This window comes from Pelophylax lessonae (genome assembly GCF_965119305.1).
Source record: "Pelophylax lessonae genome assembly, chromosome: 1".
Lineage (NCBI taxonomy): Eukaryota > Metazoa > Chordata > Amphibia > Anura > Ranidae > Pelophylax > Pelophylax lessonae.
The window spans coordinates 292,253,703-292,270,880 of record NC_138768.1 but is presented as its reverse complement, the minus strand read 5'-3'; the positions used below and the strand labels follow the sequence as shown (position 1 = coordinate 292,270,880).

General features: G+C 41.8%; 1 protein-coding gene across 2 annotated transcripts in view; it reads right to left on the bottom strand.

The window, feature by feature from the left end:
* Positions 1-959: 959 nt before the first annotated feature.
* The window catches only part of HPS4 (HPS4 biogenesis of lysosomal organelles complex 3 subunit 2), a 94,648-nt gene continuing 78,429 nt past the window's right edge, over positions 960-17,178 (bottom strand). For both annotated transcript variants that reach the window (XM_082244001.1, XM_082244002.1), the window contains exons 13-15: positions 12,903-13,035; positions 3,188-3,296; positions 960-1,307 (exon numbers count right to left, since the gene is read on the bottom strand). In XM_082244001.1, the coding sequence (XP_082100127.1) occupies positions 1,136-1,307; positions 3,188-3,296; positions 12,903-13,035 (414 nt within the window). In that variant the 3' untranslated portion in view covers positions 960-1,135. The remainder of the gene's footprint in view (positions 1,308-3,187; positions 3,297-12,902; positions 13,036-17,178) is intronic.

The window sequence follows — 17,178 nt, the reverse complement described above, 5'->3', positions numbered from 1 at the left end:
CCTACATATACAAGTCCCACCCGCCCTCCCAAAAATCTAACATTTGTCTCCAATATTGTTATAAGTCTGCTCTCAATACATCTAGGATGATCTAAGTTGTGTCAGTATGGCATTTCTTTAATATATAGTAGATTTGCCTGCTCAGTGATTTGGTAAAAGTCATGATTTGTTGGGCTGATGAAATTACACATACAAAGATAGTGGTAATAACTAGCACTCACTTCCCAGCTAATTATTCAAAATATTGCTACTCTGTTACTGGTATCCATTGGATGAATGCTATGTGATCTTCCTATTTAAAGATCTGTGTTGCTTTTTCAGTGCTCTTTGAAATATAGAAGGTCTTTAATACATCCACTGGTCTCTCCTGTACCCAAACTTTTGAAAGTTATAAAGAATTATTGTTTAGATTTGTATAAAATCCCAGACATGACTGGTTCTCTTTAAGTCACTTACCTAACATGTTTTTAGAAGAAAATATTTTCAGCTTAAATCGGAACTTTACCCATAACAACTTGATAAAAAATAATGTTCTTTAGCAAGTAATATACATTCTGCATTAATAATTATGCTACCAAAATAAGTGTGTGCTGTAAATTGCCTCCAGCATTGCTCCGGTTTCTTCTTCCTGGAGGCTGCCATTTTGCTGAAGACTAGAGCCCCTGAGCAGCAGTTAATCTTTAGACTGTCAGCATATCAGCCTCTTGTGACTCTCATTTTCAGGACAGTGCCAAAAAAAAAAGAGCAACTGAGCATGTGCAGAGCAGGGTGCCTTTATTTTTAATGTTTACATAGCTATACCTGCAAAAGGGGCCAGCCTGAAATGATCAAGGACTTTTTTCTGACTAAAGTTCCACTTTAACATGCCAGTCACTACTGGATATTATTCAAACCAGCAGCACATATACAGGATTGACTTTATTGTGCGATGAAAGAAAAACACTTGCAGAAGATTTTAGTCAGAAACGGGTTTATCAATAAGAGAAATTTACAATATATGACTTTGTATGTGGTCCATTAACTGCAGTGAAATTCTCACAGTGCTTATATTTGGAGTATGTAGAAATTGTATTGGAAAGATTGCGTGGAGCCCAGAATGGAAACACAATGAATAGCTTTGTTTTGAGTAATTGCTTTACAGAAGGTTAAGCCCATATTTCAGCAGCTTCTGCTTGGCTTTGTTGTGTAGCATGAAAGCAGTGTCCTGGGAATCGGGACCTCCAGAGTTCCGGAAAGGTGGTGCCAGCTGCTGGAAGTAAGTCTCATGGACGCTGCTCTGGCAACCATAGACAGCGGAAGAACCATTTCTGGAAAGGTTATCAAAAAGAAGAGAAGAAAACGTTTAACATATCTGATACGCAACACAATATTACCATAACTACTTTTTTTAGCTATACATTTGCAAATAAAGCATGAGGGAGTGAAAGTAAAACCTATAGAATATAAAGGAACTCCATAAACAATAAATGCTACCTAAACCCCCAGTGCCCAACCTGCAGCCTTTTAATTCTTGTTGTGCAGCCCTCAAAACCCAGTGGTCATGAATTGGAAAGCGGATTCGTAAATGGGCTGTAATGGCAGTGATCTTTAGCAATAACATGTTCCAATGGTCTGCAGCATGTCCACAGTATCTCACCATGCACTCTATGACAGCCTTCTGTAGCATTACAAAGAGGGTAGATTCCCTGCATTCCCTTGGTGATGTTGAGAAGCTCCTATACCTTGTAACTTAACCAGTCCAAACAGTCTCCTTAATGTGTTTTTAAACCAAGTACCCTGCATTTGTAATATCTGGTCTCCCATAGTACAGGAAACATGGAAATGCAATTATTTTAGTAAATCTAAAATGCTAAATACCTTTTCTCATCAGCAGTATTTAGCAGTCTGGTGACTTAAATCAGTGCCCAGCAGGGCACTGCTTAAAGCGTGTAGGAGGAGTTTTTATTCTCCCCCGATTGTCCTATGAGGCTGCAGGACCCCTGACCCTGTCTGGACAATGCTGATTGGTCCTGTGCGGATCACATGCACTCTCTCAAAAATAAATAAATAGGAAAAAAAACTCTCTAGCAATACACACCAAACTGAGCTTGTGCAGTTTGCCCCCAAGGCTCTTTTCTTTTAGGATATGGTTTGGGGACTGTGAAAGAAGGGGAGGATCAGAGAAGACAGGGTCAAACAGCCTTTTTACACAATGCAGAGGATTAACCCCTTAGGTTCCACAGTGAGTATAACAAGCATGCTTTACTGCATATACAGACTGATTTTATGTTTGTGGGTTTAGTAACCCTTAAAATCCTACCACAAATTCAGAGAAATAAAAGCCCTTTGTATTAAGAAACTCTATTGGGTTCACCATACTGTAAACCGATCCTAAGCAACAGCACATATTAGAAAGATTTTCTCTGTAATGGCACTTTTCCACTGCAAGTACCGGCTCGTACCGGGTCGGCTCTACTCGGCCCTGCTTGGCCCGGTTTGCTTTTCCACTGCTGGTACCACATGGTATAGTGTCGGAACGGTTCGGTACGGTACGGTATAGGTTTGCTTTTCCACTAAAGTAGTACTAAGTTAAGTGGGTGGGATAACAACGGGGTGGGTGGGATTCTCTGACCAATCAGTGGCTAGTAGTGGCTGCATGCAAAGGATTGTGGGATATGGTACCAGTTTGGTACCTGTTGGAACCACAATCGAGTAGGTACTGTTTTTTCAGAGCCGTACCGTACCATTCGGTTCCATGCAGTGGAAAAGCAAACCTATACCGTACCATACCGAACCGTTCCGACCCTATACCATGCGGTACCAGCAGTGGAAAAGCACAAAAGCGTGCCGAACCGGTACGGTTCCATGCAGTGGAAAAGCTCCATAAGTGTCTCTCACTTGTGCTCAATCCTGACACATTTTTCAGTCCCTGCCAATGAAAGCATCCACACAACATGATGGTACCACCACCATGCATCAACATACAGATGGTGTTCTCAGAGTTATTAGCAGTGCTAGTTTTCTATCACACATAGGGGACTACTAAAAAAGGAGAGTGGATACAGCTATCTGCAGGACAATGCAGTAATTAGTCCACATTTTACATCTCATTTATAAAATGCAGTAGCCTGAAATACCCACAGCGTGCTCTCTGCATAATGTGAACTACCAGTTCTGCAGGATTTCCAGTTGCAGAAATAACTCTTACCTTATTGTAACTTCCAGGAGAGAGGGATGTGCACTGAAGTCAGCATGAATCAGGTTGGCAGCTCGAAGAAACTGGCGGTCTTGAGTGTTTGATGAAGATGGAAGATTAGCTATATGAAAGGATATTGAGGGTCACATCATTAGGCATAACTTTAGATAATGACAATTTGTTCCTGTCCAAAAAGCAATGCAATGTGTAGTTGTGCACTGAAATGGTCGGTGAGGATTTTTTTTTTTTTTTAAGGCTTCCATTGATTTGAAAAATGGGATTTTGACTTGCCGTAAAATCCATTTCTCTGATGGTCATTGAAGGACACAGCTTAAGATCCCCATAACTGCTGGGTTATACTGCCCCATACAGGAGTAGGACACTAGGCAGAAAAAAAGTCTGGCTACGTCCATGGGCAGACTCGGGGGTATACTCCCGCTCTCTGCTATAGGTACTCAGTTTAGTTACAAGAAGTGTCAGAGGAATTACAACCCCACAGAGGGGTGGTGTGCTGTGTCTGTCAATGATCAGAAAAATTGATTTTACAGTAGGTAAAAAATCCCATTTTCTCTTTGGTACATTGAGGGATACAGCTTCAGCTCTCCATAACTCTTGGGATGTCCCAAAGCAATGTTAAACATGAGGGGTGGGAACAGCAAAAAATTCCCAAGGCTAAACAATAGCCAACCAGGTAACAGGAGCTTAACCAAAACAAATGGAGCCCACCTGAAAAATACATACACCCTCGAAGAGGATCAGGTCCTCTCAACAGCAGCCTGCAAAACCTTCCCTTGACCGAGCCACAAACCTCTGCACCTTTCTGTTAAGCCAAAACGCCAACAGGTCCACCTCAGGGATGCCCCACCGGAGACACAACTGATGAAATGCCTCCGGATGAAGGGACCACTCCCCTTGGTCCAACACCTGCCGATTGAGGTAATTCGCCTGACAAGTTTTTCACCCCGGGAATGTGTACAGCGGAGAGGGCTGGAACGAACTGTTCTGCCCACCTCAGAATGCCGGCTACCTCCAGAGCCGCCAGAACACTTCTTGTGTCCTCTTGGTGATTGACATAAGACACGGCTGTGGCATTGTTCATATGAATGCGCACTGAACAACCCTGAAGATGATCCGTCCAATGGCCCAGACACCGTCTGATCGCTCAAGAGTTCCAAGACATTGATCGGCAGTCTGGACTCTTCCAGCGTCCAGATTCCCTAAAAAGAATGCTTGCAGAGGATGCCTCCCCAGCCAGACAGGCTGGCATCTTTGGTGACAACTGTCCAATACAAGGGGAGGAAGGATTTGCCCAGCCAAAGCGCTGGAGAACAAACCCACCATATCAGGGACTCCTTCGTTCCCACACACAGCTGGATCTGATTTTTCAGAGACTGCGGAGTCTTGTCCCATTTGGTCAGATTCTCCCTTTGCAGGGACATCGTATAGAACTGTGCAAACGGAACCGCCTCCAAGGTAGACACCATCAGGCCCAGCACCCGCATGCAAGTCCGGAGGGATGACCATCTGTTGGGCAGCAGGAGATGAATTGCAGCCTGCAATTTCTGGAGTTTGTCCAGAGGAAGGAGTACTCTGGCTAAGGCCAAATCCAGAGTCAGGCCCAGCTTTGTTGATGGAACCAGGACAAACTTCTGAAAATTCAGAATCCAGCCAAACACATGCAAAGTTGATACTGTGATCCCCAGGTTTTCCGCCAGAGCAGAAGGAGAGGAGACACTGCTCACAAAATGAGATCGTCCAAATAACCCAGTACCTCGATCCCCCGTTGGCGTAGCAAAGCTAGCACTGGGGCTAACACTTTTGTGAAGATCCGAGGAACAGAGGTGAGACCAAAGGGTAACGCCACAAACTGATAATACTCCTCTCCCACGGCAAAGCGGAGGAAACGCTGGTGACTGGCACATATTGGAATGTGAAAGTAAGCATATTTTTGTTCAATCTTATTTTATTAAAATATGAATAGAGAAAGAATGTACAACAATATAAAAGGTTATATACCAAGTTATACAATATGGTACAAAGATAAGGATCATAAGAAAATTAGCATAGTTACAACATTATGGCATTTTCACAATCTGATTTTTGGACTTCCAAAGGTTTCTGCATTGAAATACATGAAATAGATCTCATAGGCCACCAAAAAGCAAATGGCCCATTATATCGGAAAGGATATCGTGAGTTACGTCAATAACCGCCTTCTCACAGTAGGATATGATCTGTTAAGGTCATTAGAGATGTTATATACATGGAATTTTGCCATAATTTGGTGTAAAGGTAGCTCAAAAAACTTCAAGGCAGAAATATAAGGGGAAGAATATAAATGAGACAGAAGAGGAAATAAGGAAAGAGGGAGAGGGGAAAGTGTTGTGAAGATTGTACGCACTCCATCATAGCACAGGGGTACCAGTATCTGTTGCACCCTTGGCCCAGTGAAGGAAGTCTGCTGAAAATCGGAACAGGAACCAATATGTCCATGTGGTGGAGGAGAATTGGTCCAGTTTCCCATTCTCCTACGCCAACAGACATTTCAAGTCTCCAATCTTGTCCACCTCAATGGCCCAGTCTCCTAGTAAAGGCATATCTGATGTTCTCCAATGTCTAGGTATTACTACCTTTGTTGCGGCCAAGAAGTCCAGCAAGATGTCTTTTTTGATGGATCAAAATGACCCTGGTATGATTGACAATAGGGCCATTTCTGGCTTGGGTTGAAGAGATTCCAACATCAGCCTGCAGTATAGAGTAAAAATCGTCTCCCACAGTTACCAAACTGGGGGGCAATCCCACCAAATATGGAGTAGTATCCCTGTAGCAGATGAACACCAACAAACGTCTGATAGGGAAGGGTCTATGTATTTTACGATGGAGTGGCATCTGTACCATCTGGTCAACAATTTAAAGCCCTTCTCCTGGGTTTTGGTGGCCAGTGATTTTGTGTGTTAATATGAAGCATTTCTGCAAGTCGATGGGTGAGATAGCATGTTGAAGTTCCTTCTCCCATGCTCGCGTGTAGGGCGACAGATCAGTGGAAAAAGCCCAAAGCAGCAGGGAGTACAGATTGGAGACGACCCACTCGGGAGGACCGGCTTGCAAAAGCAGGTCCTCAAAACACGAAGGGTCCGCCAGGATATCTGATAGAGAAGGCAGTGTATGAAGATAGGAAAGGACCTGTTGTCTCTGTAATCATCCCGTCGTGAGTTGAAGCGATTCCCAAGATAGGACCGCAGCCATCAGTGATGGAACAGCACGGAGGACTTGGGCAAGGCGTCTGTGATTGCCTTTTTTCCATGGGCCAAACCTCTTCCCACTAGAAGCCGGTGGGAAGGCTGGGAAGGTAAGCATCCTTGATGTCGATAGAGGCGAGGAAATCCCCCTGGCGCATGCCACCACCATGCAAATAGACTCCATCTCAACTTCTGCACCCGCACAAAGCAGTTCAGCGCCTTGAGGTCCAGGATTTGACGCACTTTGCCTTCCTTCCTGGGAACTATAAACAGGTTTGAGTAAAAACCCTGAAAACATCCCGAAGTCGGAAGCGGGACACTCACCCCTTGATGTAACAGGTCTTGTACTGCCCCAAACAGACCCTGTAAGCAGTCCGGGGACAGGCGCAAGTTGGAAGGTAACGTCTACATGCCTGGAAACATTAATTTTTAAATGGATAGAAAACTGTCTAAAGACCATATTCAGATTGGTGAATAATAATTTATACTCTGAATGGTCTAGGATTGTTAGTGGTGTACCCCAAGATTCAGTGTAGAGAACCTTACTTTTTAATATATTTATAAATTATATAGGGTCTGGGATTAAAAAAAAACATTTCAGTCTTTGCAGAGGACACCAAGCTATGCAGTGGAATAACATCCTAACAGGACATCTTCAACTTAGAAGCTGACCTCAATGCACTGCAAAATCGAGAGAGAGATCGAGAGAGAGATTGAGAGAGAGATCGAGAGAGAGAGAAAATGTTACCCCTGTACAAATCATTAGTAAGACCTCATCTGGAATATGCAATTCAGTTTTGGGCACCAGTTCACAAAAAGGATATGGGGGAACTTGAGAAAGTGCAGAGAAGAGCAACTAAACTGATGAGGCATGGAGGAGCTCAGCTATTAGGTAAGTTTGGGAGGAACTGAATGTATTCTCTATAGAACAGAAGATAAGAGGGGGTATAAGCAACATATATAAACACATAAATGGTCCATATCCATCTTGGAGTAGAGTTATTGACTTTAAGGTCATTACAGGAGGACAGGGGTGCACTCTTTACATCTGGAGGAAAAGAGATTTAATCTTCAAATACGGAAATGTTTCTTCACTGTTACAGCTGTGAAAATGTGGAATAGACTCCCTCCACAAGTGGTTCTGGCAAAATCAGTAAATTGCTTTAAAATAGACCTGGAGTCTTTCCTAAATGTACATAATATAACTGCATACTAACATTTATAGGTAAAGTTGATCCAGGGTATATTCGATTGCCTCTTGGGGGGGGGGGGGGGATCAGGAAGGATTTTTTTCCCTTGCTGGAGCAAATTGGATCATGCTTTGCGGTTTTTATTTTTGCCTTCCTCTGGATCAACTTTGGGTATAGGATTGTGTATATAGGTTTGTATATTTTTTTCCCCATTTTATTGGTTAAATTGGAAGGACTTTTTCATGCAATCACTGATGGCTGCTGCCAACAGTGACCATTGTGTTCTGTTAGGAGGGAAGGCTCCCCGGCTAGCAGAACACGATAGCGCTGCAGAAGGGATTCACATGGTGGAAGAAAAAAAAATTGGGCTGCTTAATAGTGAGCTGTGTCAGTAAAGTGAAACAGCGGAAAGAGATTCTGATGCAGTAGAGAGAGAGAGAGAAAAAAAAAAAGTGGAGGGAACAATCTTTGGCAAAAAGATGTATAGTTCTGTGCAGTCCATATTGTGATTTACACACTGTAGAAACAGACAGGTGACATGCATAGTTCCTAATTAAGCAATTCATCTTCCTGGTTCAGCAACTCATCTCCCTATATCAGTTCTCCACCCAGGATCCTCACTGGACAGTAAATTAGCATCATCACCTGTGTCCTGTGAACAAAGAGTTGACCTTTGATTTCACAGACTAGCAGGAGGTGTGTGCACTATAACAATAGATGGTCAAAATGATAAAACTATAGCAGGCAAAACAGTAGACACATGTATTTTAATTGTGTATTCATTACGGTTTGTTTTAAGTCAAGCTAAGATCCCTGATGACTAGTATGTGTAACAAAGTACCACATCGACACAGTCATCCTTTTGATGTCCCCTACAGAGACCCTAGAAGCTCCACTGCTAATACCAACTTACTGACAGCACTCTGGCCTGGTGATATGCTACTCGGGCATTGAGCATTGCATTGTGCGATGGAGAGGGGAATATGCTTGCTCCCACCATACCTCAGAAGTTAGGATATTTCAGAAAAATCAGAAATTCTATTATGTTGACTGTGTAGGTACAGACAGGTGATGTGTTCCAAAGTACAGATGTACATTACAGTGATCTCCAAATATTCATCTTATTCATTTTGTACAAAATAGGATTTTTGTATTCACTGTAAAATCTTTTTAATGGAGTCTATTGAGGGACACAGACGTCTTTAACCACTTGCCGACCGCCGCACGACTATCTACGTCGGCGGTCAGCCCCTCACAGGCAAACTAACGTAGGGCTATGTTGCTTGCTTGTGAGGGTCTAGGGAGCGAGCGCGCGCCCCCGGAGGCACGCTCCCGCGTGGTCACGGACCCCCCCGCGCGTGTGACCAGCGGACCCGATGTCCGCCGGCCACTCGGCGATCGGCGGGGGAGAGGGAGAATGTCAGGCAGCTTGTGTAAACAAGCTGCCTGTCATTCTCCTCGCTGTAAAGACACTGATCACATGGATCTACTATGTAGATCCGTTGATCAGTGTCCTTACAGCTCAAGCCACAGCCAATCACAGTAGAAAGCACGCCCCTAGGGACACACGCAGCCCCTCCCTCCCAAATAAAGTTAACCCCTTCACTACCAGTGTATTTTTACAGTAACAGTGCATATATAGATCTGTCCGCCGCAATGTCGCAGTACCGCAAAAAAAAAAAAAAAAAAATCGCAGATCGCCGCCATTACGCGTTAAAAAAAAAAAACAACAAAAATTACAAAAATCTTTCCCTTTGTTAGTAAACGCGATAACTTTTGCGCAAACCAATCAAAATACGCTTTTTGCGATTTTTTTTACCAAACATAGGTAGCATAAAACAAATTGGCCAAAAATGTTAAAAAATTTTGATTTTTACATTTTTTTGGGGGGAATTTCATATAAAAAAATGTGAAAAATATTGCTATTTATGCAAAATTGACGCTCTTTTTTTGTTTATAGCGCGTGATCAAAAAATCGCACAGGTGATTAAATACCACCAAAAGAAAGCTCTGTTTGTGGGAAAAAAAGGACACCAAATTCGTTTAGGTACAGCGTCGCACGACCGCGCAATTGTCCGTTAAAGTCACGCAGTGCCGAATCGCAAAATACCCCCTGGTCGGAATGGGGGTAAAATCTTCCGGGGCTTAAGTGGTTAACATTTGGGTTCTACTGTTGCCTACAGGACACTTGGACACTGGCCATTGGTCAAACTACTTGCCTAAGTTTTGTAGCAAAGTGTAGTGTATCGTCAGTGTAAATATATATATTTATGCATACACACACTATATATACAATTACACTTACAATACACTACACAAAACAGTATCAAGAGCATCATCAGAAACATATAAGGGTGGGTCCGGTGTCCCTTAATGGACTTCAGTAAAAGGATTTAGGCAGTAAGTACAAACATCCAATTTTTTTTTCATCCCTTGAGGGAAAAAGGAAGTCCTAAAACCTTTGAGACATCCAAAAGCAGTCCATTTGAGAGGTGGGCAACAAAGCAAAATAACCGCTTTGTTAATACCAGACCCAATATAAACAGGAACTGGTTACTGCATGCATCTCAAGACCTGCCTAAAGGACCCTCTGCCTGAAGCTGGCAGATGAGGCAGAAACATCCACCTGGAAGAGGTTACATAAAATGTGAACAGAAGGATGTGAAAATATAGGAAAGAGGCCTGATGCCAAAAAGCCCAAAAAGATGCCCAAGTGAAGTGAGCCTTAACCAGAAGGGGAGGAACCTGGTCCTTAACATCAAAAAGTGAAATGATAATCTGTCTGAGCCACCTAGAAACGGTGAAAGGAGAAGCCAGCATGCTCTTCCTGGGCCAAATGAAAATTATAAAAAGGGAGACAGTCTTCCAAGAAGAAGAAGCAGTAGCTGAAAGATATACTCACACAACCCAAACCAAACAAAAAATTAATCTCCTGATTTGGAGGGGGTGTTTGGGGGGGGGGGGGTGATGGGGCAACAGAGAAAGACAGAAAGGGAGAAAAGGAAGAGATCCAGCCCTTTATGGTACCATTAGCAAAGCATGGTCCAGACTCAACTTCAGAAAAAAGAGATCTGTCCAATGAAAAATTCCATGAGGGAAAGTCCATAGACTCACACCAATGCAAATTAAAACATTCCAATGACAGATCTTGTAGGGAGTAAAATTTCTAGCCTTGAGCATCATGATAAATGGACCGACATTACCCAGTACCTCTAGAACATAGGCATCAACAGCCATGCTATATGATGGCCTATGAAAACAACTGGGTAATTTTGGTCATAAAGTTCTGCATAATCATGAAAAAACCTCAGCTGAAAGGGCCGCCACACCCGACGAAATCAGATGGCAATTATGAGGGAGGGACTCGAGAGAAACGGAGGGCAGCTAGATTCAATGCTCCAGATGTTATCTCTACCTGAGGGCCTACTGCAAGCATTGCCTAACCTATTTGTGGAGTGTGTGTAGTGTACCTTTGGTACAGCAGGGCTATTCCCCATGTCTACTATCAGGCATATTAAGAATGTAGTGCATTAGGCAATGTCTAGGCTCAAAGTCAGGGGCAAAGCCTGGAGTACTCCTACCGGTAGAAATCGTAATTTGTGAGGGTTAAGCAGCAAAGGCCACTGTAGGTGAGCAGCAGAAACTGCCAGATGTTCCATGTGAGTGCGTGTGAAACACTCCACCTACCAAAATCTGTCAGTGCGCTGTCCCAGTGTTGACACCTTCCACTTTAAACTAGGCAAGAAACTGGAACCTAATGGTGTGCCCATTGACCAAAATAAAAGAGAGCTCCTGGCATCTTGCCGAATGGCCTTTTTGTTAATGAGTCTTCACACAAACAGGGAAAGTGCAGAGGCAATGAAGCGGCTCTAGAATTGGAGAGAGATCCACTACTAACAACCAGCGCCAGTATAGAAAGCTTCCATGCTGAGCCTTGTGCCCTAGGGTCACTTCCAGACTTCCTCTGCAACGTTCAGTCCACTGGAGCTCCAGATGAGATATAGTACAAAAGCAAGGATGACAAAGCTGGATTAGCTGCATGTTGGTAGGAAACACCAAAAGCAGGGTAGAGAAGTCACAGAAAAAAAAAAAAAACTGTCTTTCAAAACAGTTAAAAAAAGTCTATGCTCCTAGGATACTAAAAAAACACATTAGGACATGCTGCAAGTGTGAGAATTATGCCCCGGGCTGGCCTACAGTTTTTCTGTATTCCAGTGTTTACTACTTCTGCTGTCAGCAGTATAGCCTGCATGTGCAAGATACTTGTGTCCCTCAATGGACAATAAAATTAACTTCTTATACAATCACTACATACATAGAAAATAGCTCAAAATCCACTTGTTTCACTTGGATGGCTCATAGTAATCCCCTATTTGGATGCATTTTACCCAGTAGGGCCTAATCATAGATCCCAGGTGGGGATTACTACGGGCCATCCTAGTTATAAAGTGGATCTGAGAAGATTTTGGTGCATTTTGCTCAATTTGTGCAGTGGTTTTGGAGTAGAAACAAGCTCTGGATCCATATCTGCAATCATTGTGGAAAACCAAGCGTAAAGTGTGAACTGAAAAAAAAAAAAACAAAAAAAAAAAAACCACACACACAAAAACAAAATAAGTTATTTATGCTCTCACATATTACTAACTTGAGAAAGGTCCATGCAATGTCCAAAACATTGTCTATTCAATGGCTGTGAGTGATTAACAATGATTTTTGCAACTTAGTTGGCTTCATTAATTGTCGGTATTCTGCCAAAGATACTGCCCTAAGCTCACATTCAGTGCAGTAACCAACCATGGGTGGCTGGGCTTATAGTGATCCACCCCGCATCCAAGTCTACAACCAAAGGGACCACTGCATTCCAGAAGATTACAAGTTTATTAAAAAGAGATGGATTTATTGTTTGCTGGATGCAGGCTTCTACCCTGACATGTATAACCCTCAAAAGGGTGAAGGGCATCAGAGGTGGAGCCTGCACCTGATGGGATAGATATATAAATACATCCTTTTAATAAATGTTAGATTTTCTGCAATTCATAGGTGTGAGACTTTCTTTGTTAGGTAGGATATCTTCTTTAGAAACAGAGGAAAGAAAGGCAATTTCTCACTTTCTACTTGTTCTATTAACAATGACAAAGAACAGTCAATCACAGGCAGTGGCATTAATACAAAAATGCAGCCCACCAACCATTTATTGATCCCTGTTTCAGGGCAGCTCACAAAATTGAAACAGCAACTTCCTGTGTAGCAAGCATGCGTTACAAAACAGATTTGACAATCATAGTTCAAATTAGGCACCTGTGAGTATATTCTGGATTGAATCATAGTGGGTAAAGTTGTAAGTGGTTTTTGCCACATTGTTATTGTCCTGGGGTAAAGTCTCCTTCAGATGAACTTCTAAGCCATTCAGAGAAGCCAAAGTGCTGTCATACTGCAGGCCAAAAGAAAGACAGAGGTGAGGTTAATATAAAATGTCTTGGTCATCCTACATTAAGAGAAATCATCATTTGATGCCAACAAATGTCTCACTATGAATATACTGGAAAAGCCCACATTTTGTCCTATATTCCTGTAAGAACACTAACATTATTCTCGCTCTACTGCAAGTTAAAAAAAAAAAAAAAAAAACACTAAATGTTTGCACACTATTACATCAATAAATTATTTAAAAGATGAATGCACTTAAGCTACTCAAACTTTTGTACATCTAATGGGAACTACAAAGGTTTGGCATCCATTTTTTTTCCAAGTTCACAAATTTATAAATGCTAAAAAAGATGCTGGGTTCACACATAAAACAGATTTCATGGAGCATTATCCGTTTTCTTATGCAATTGTTTGTTTTCGGTTTCTCGCTACATGAAAATCTGTAAGGTATCGTAAAATGCTGTTGTGTGCACTGTCTGACTATTGGCTACTGTCCTGAAACCGTCTTTATTTCCTACTGTGACCCCAGTCCTGAAGAAGCTAAAATAAGAAACACATTGACCCATTAGGAATAATATATGTATCTGTAATGTGGCAAGGTAAACCTCTAATAGATGGCTACTATATATAAGTGGATATTTTGCAGCTGGCATATGTAACGCATAACACCACAACAACTGCTCGACTGCTGTTGTTTACATCTTATTGTGTGGTTTTTAACCGATTTACAATAAAATTTGTATTTTATCATAGAACTTCTGTGCTTCTTGTCTTACCAGTAAAAACCGATATAGGTTTCTCTTTTTGTTTGCACTATATGTGTAAACTGCATGTGGCACTGAGTGATATTATACTATTTATCCTGTGGAAGGAGCATGAAGCGCCACCTACAGGCTGGAAATTGTAAATATGAGCTTTGATGTGGAACATTTGTAGATCTATGTCCTCAAATTGATTTGTTTTCTCTTTTCCTGGTCAGGAAGAGGGGACTAGATATCTATCCTGATGCTCAAACAACCCCCCCCCCCCCCCATCACTTTCTCCTTGCTTCCTGTGCATTTGATAGGAAATCTGAGGCAACACAGACTTGGTACATAACAGGTTTGGTGTTGCTCATTACCTAATTCTAATATATTCTTTTTGGTGACTGGTCTCATTGCTTGTAACAGTTAACTAGTATAGGGGTAATAGTATAGGGTCAACATGAAAATTTCATAAGTTTATCCAAGCTAAAATAAATAACCAAATGATAATCATCCACAGGTCAGAAGCCCTCCTGTATGGTACACTTCACGGTATAAGAATGTAAGGCTTTTGTATAGATATGAAAACTTGCTAATTGAATTGGACCCTTGTATATAACACCTGCCTTGTGGGTTAAGGTGGTACAATCTCTTTTTTATTTTAGATACACATAAAATGTCACAAAAAGGTACCTGAAGATTCTGTGAAAATATTCTGGGGAGACTTCAACAGACTGTCAGGTCTTAGGCTGAATTTGCTGGGCCTGGACAAATTGGCAAAAACCTAAACCAATTGTAAATTATTTTTCTTACAGGGAAATTATTTCAAATAACTAGTGATCTTTTTATATCTCTTTCTAGACTCTTTTGGTATGACAGAGGTGTACCAGAGTTACAACTTTGTGTGCCCCTTTTAACGGGTTCTAAAAAGCACACAAAATACATTTGATTATACAAGGATGACAAGAAGACACAGATCTGCAGTATGTGCAGGCTGCTAATAGAAAGATTTGGAAACTTGTAAGCCTAATTTTCTGACAGGCTCCCTTTGAAGGCTAATTTCACTTTAAAAAATGCACATAGGTTTGCTGGAAAAAATGTGCATTTATTAGTTTTACAACAGTCTGTAAAGCATTGTAACATATCATGTTGCTAAGGCTGGTCTTTTAAATGTTATGAAAAACACTTTCTTATACACAAAAATTGGAATGATATAGTGCAAAAAAAACAAAAAAAAAAAAAGGCTGGTGATTTAAAAATATGTAAAAAACCGAATGTGTTTTTTCTTGTGTCTTACCTACCGTACTTTACCTACTATAAATTGCTGGCACATACAGGAGCCTACATTACACAACCCTGTAGAGTGCTCCTGAACCCCCAAATCTAGGCCAGTTTAAGAATGAAATAGATTCCTATAAGTTGGTTTTAGGAATGTTGACTTACCTGTAAATTCCATATTTTGGAATACAGTACAAGACATGGGAATGTATGGGTCATATGCTGCTATCTTCAGGTGATTGGACACAGACAAAAAGCTTTGCTGGGACCGCCCCCAGTGTATCCATATAAAAACGCCTACTCCATGAGGCACCAGTTTTATAAGCAAGCAGTAAGATAACAGAGGAAAGAGGGAAGGGACCAGATATGTAAATTACAAACAAGTCAAAATTCATATTATCTTAAATCGTACAGTACATAGGTATTAATTCCAAGACCATGAGATACCCCTAGAGAATAAGCCAAGGGGTGGCGGCAAAACAGCCAAAAACAGAACCAACAGGACAAACTGACTGCACAAGCACTTTGTGGGCAAAGCACACATCAGCAGAGACTCAAACAACCACCTTGCCAAAAAAAATGGATTTGAAAACATGAACAGGGAATCATGTACTCAACCTGTGAAAAAAAAAAAAAAAAAACAGATGCTTTATGCTGAAGAAGCCAAATAATCCTGACAAAAGTAGGCACAGGTATGGAAGGAAGGATCTCTTTCGCTGAAGGCAAAAGCCCTAAAAAAAAAGGGCAATTTCCAATCAGCAAGGTGGAAAAGAAGGGATACAGTATCTCACAAAAGTGAGTACACCCCTCACATTTTTGTAAATATTTTATTATATCTTTTCATGTGACAACACTGAAGAAATGACACTTTGTTACAATGTAAAGTAGTGAGTGTACAGCTTGTATAGCAGTGTAAATTTGCTGTCCTCTGAAAATAACTCAACACACAGCCATTAATGTCTAAACCGCTGGTAACAAAAGTGAGTACACTCTAAGTGAAAATGTCTAAATTGGGCCCAAAGTGTCAATATTTTGTGCGGCCACCATTATTTTCCAGCACTGCCTTCTCCCTCTTGGGCATGGAGTTCACCAGAGCTTCACAGGTTGCCACTGGAGTCCTATACACTCCTCCATGATGACATCACGGAACCTTCCCTTTTAACCACTTAAGCCCCGGGAGATTTTATCCCCTTCCTGACCAGGGCCTATTTTGCGATTCGGCACTGCGTGACTAACGGACAATTGCGTGGTCGTGCGACGCTGTACCTAAACGAGTTTGACGTCCTTTTTTTTCCCCACAAACAGATCTTTCTTTTGGTGGTATTTAATCACCTCTGCGATTTTTTGATCATGCGCTATAAACAAAAAGAGAGCGTCAATTTTGCAAAAATAACAATATTTTTCACATTTTTTTATATGAAATTTACCCCAAAAAATGTAAAAATCAAAATTTTTTAACATTTTGTTTTTTATTTTAACATTTTTATTTGTTTTAGGCTACCTATGTTTGGTAAAAATCGCAAAAAGCGTATTTTGATTGGTTTGCGCAAAAGTTATTGCATTTACTAAGGGAAAGATTTGTCATTTTTGTGTTTTTTTTTTTTAACGAGTAGTGGCAGCGATCTGCAATTTTTTTTGCGGCACTGCGACATTGCGGCGGACAGATCGGACCCTTGACTGACATTTTTGACACTTTTGGGGTTACCAGTGACATTACTGCAGTAATCAGTGCTATACATGTGCACTGTTACTGTAAAAATGACACTGGCAGTGAAGGAGTTAACTTTATGGTAGAGGGAGGGGTTAAGTGTGTCCCTAGGGGCGTGTTTCTAACTGATTGGCTGTGGCTACATGTGTAAGAACAGAGATCAACGGTCCTACATACACAGGGAAGAATGACAGGCGGCTTTGTTTACATTAGCCGCCTGCCTTTCTTCGGGTGTAACGGAAGATCGCGAATGCCCGGCAGACATCGGGTCCGCCAGGCACACGCGCGGGGGGGGGGGGGTCCGTGATCGCGGCGTGCTCTTGCTCCCTAGAGCCTCACAGGCTAGCTACGTAGACCTACGTCGCTTTGCCTGTGAGGGGCTGACCGCCGCAGTAAATAGTCGTGAGGCGGTCGGCAA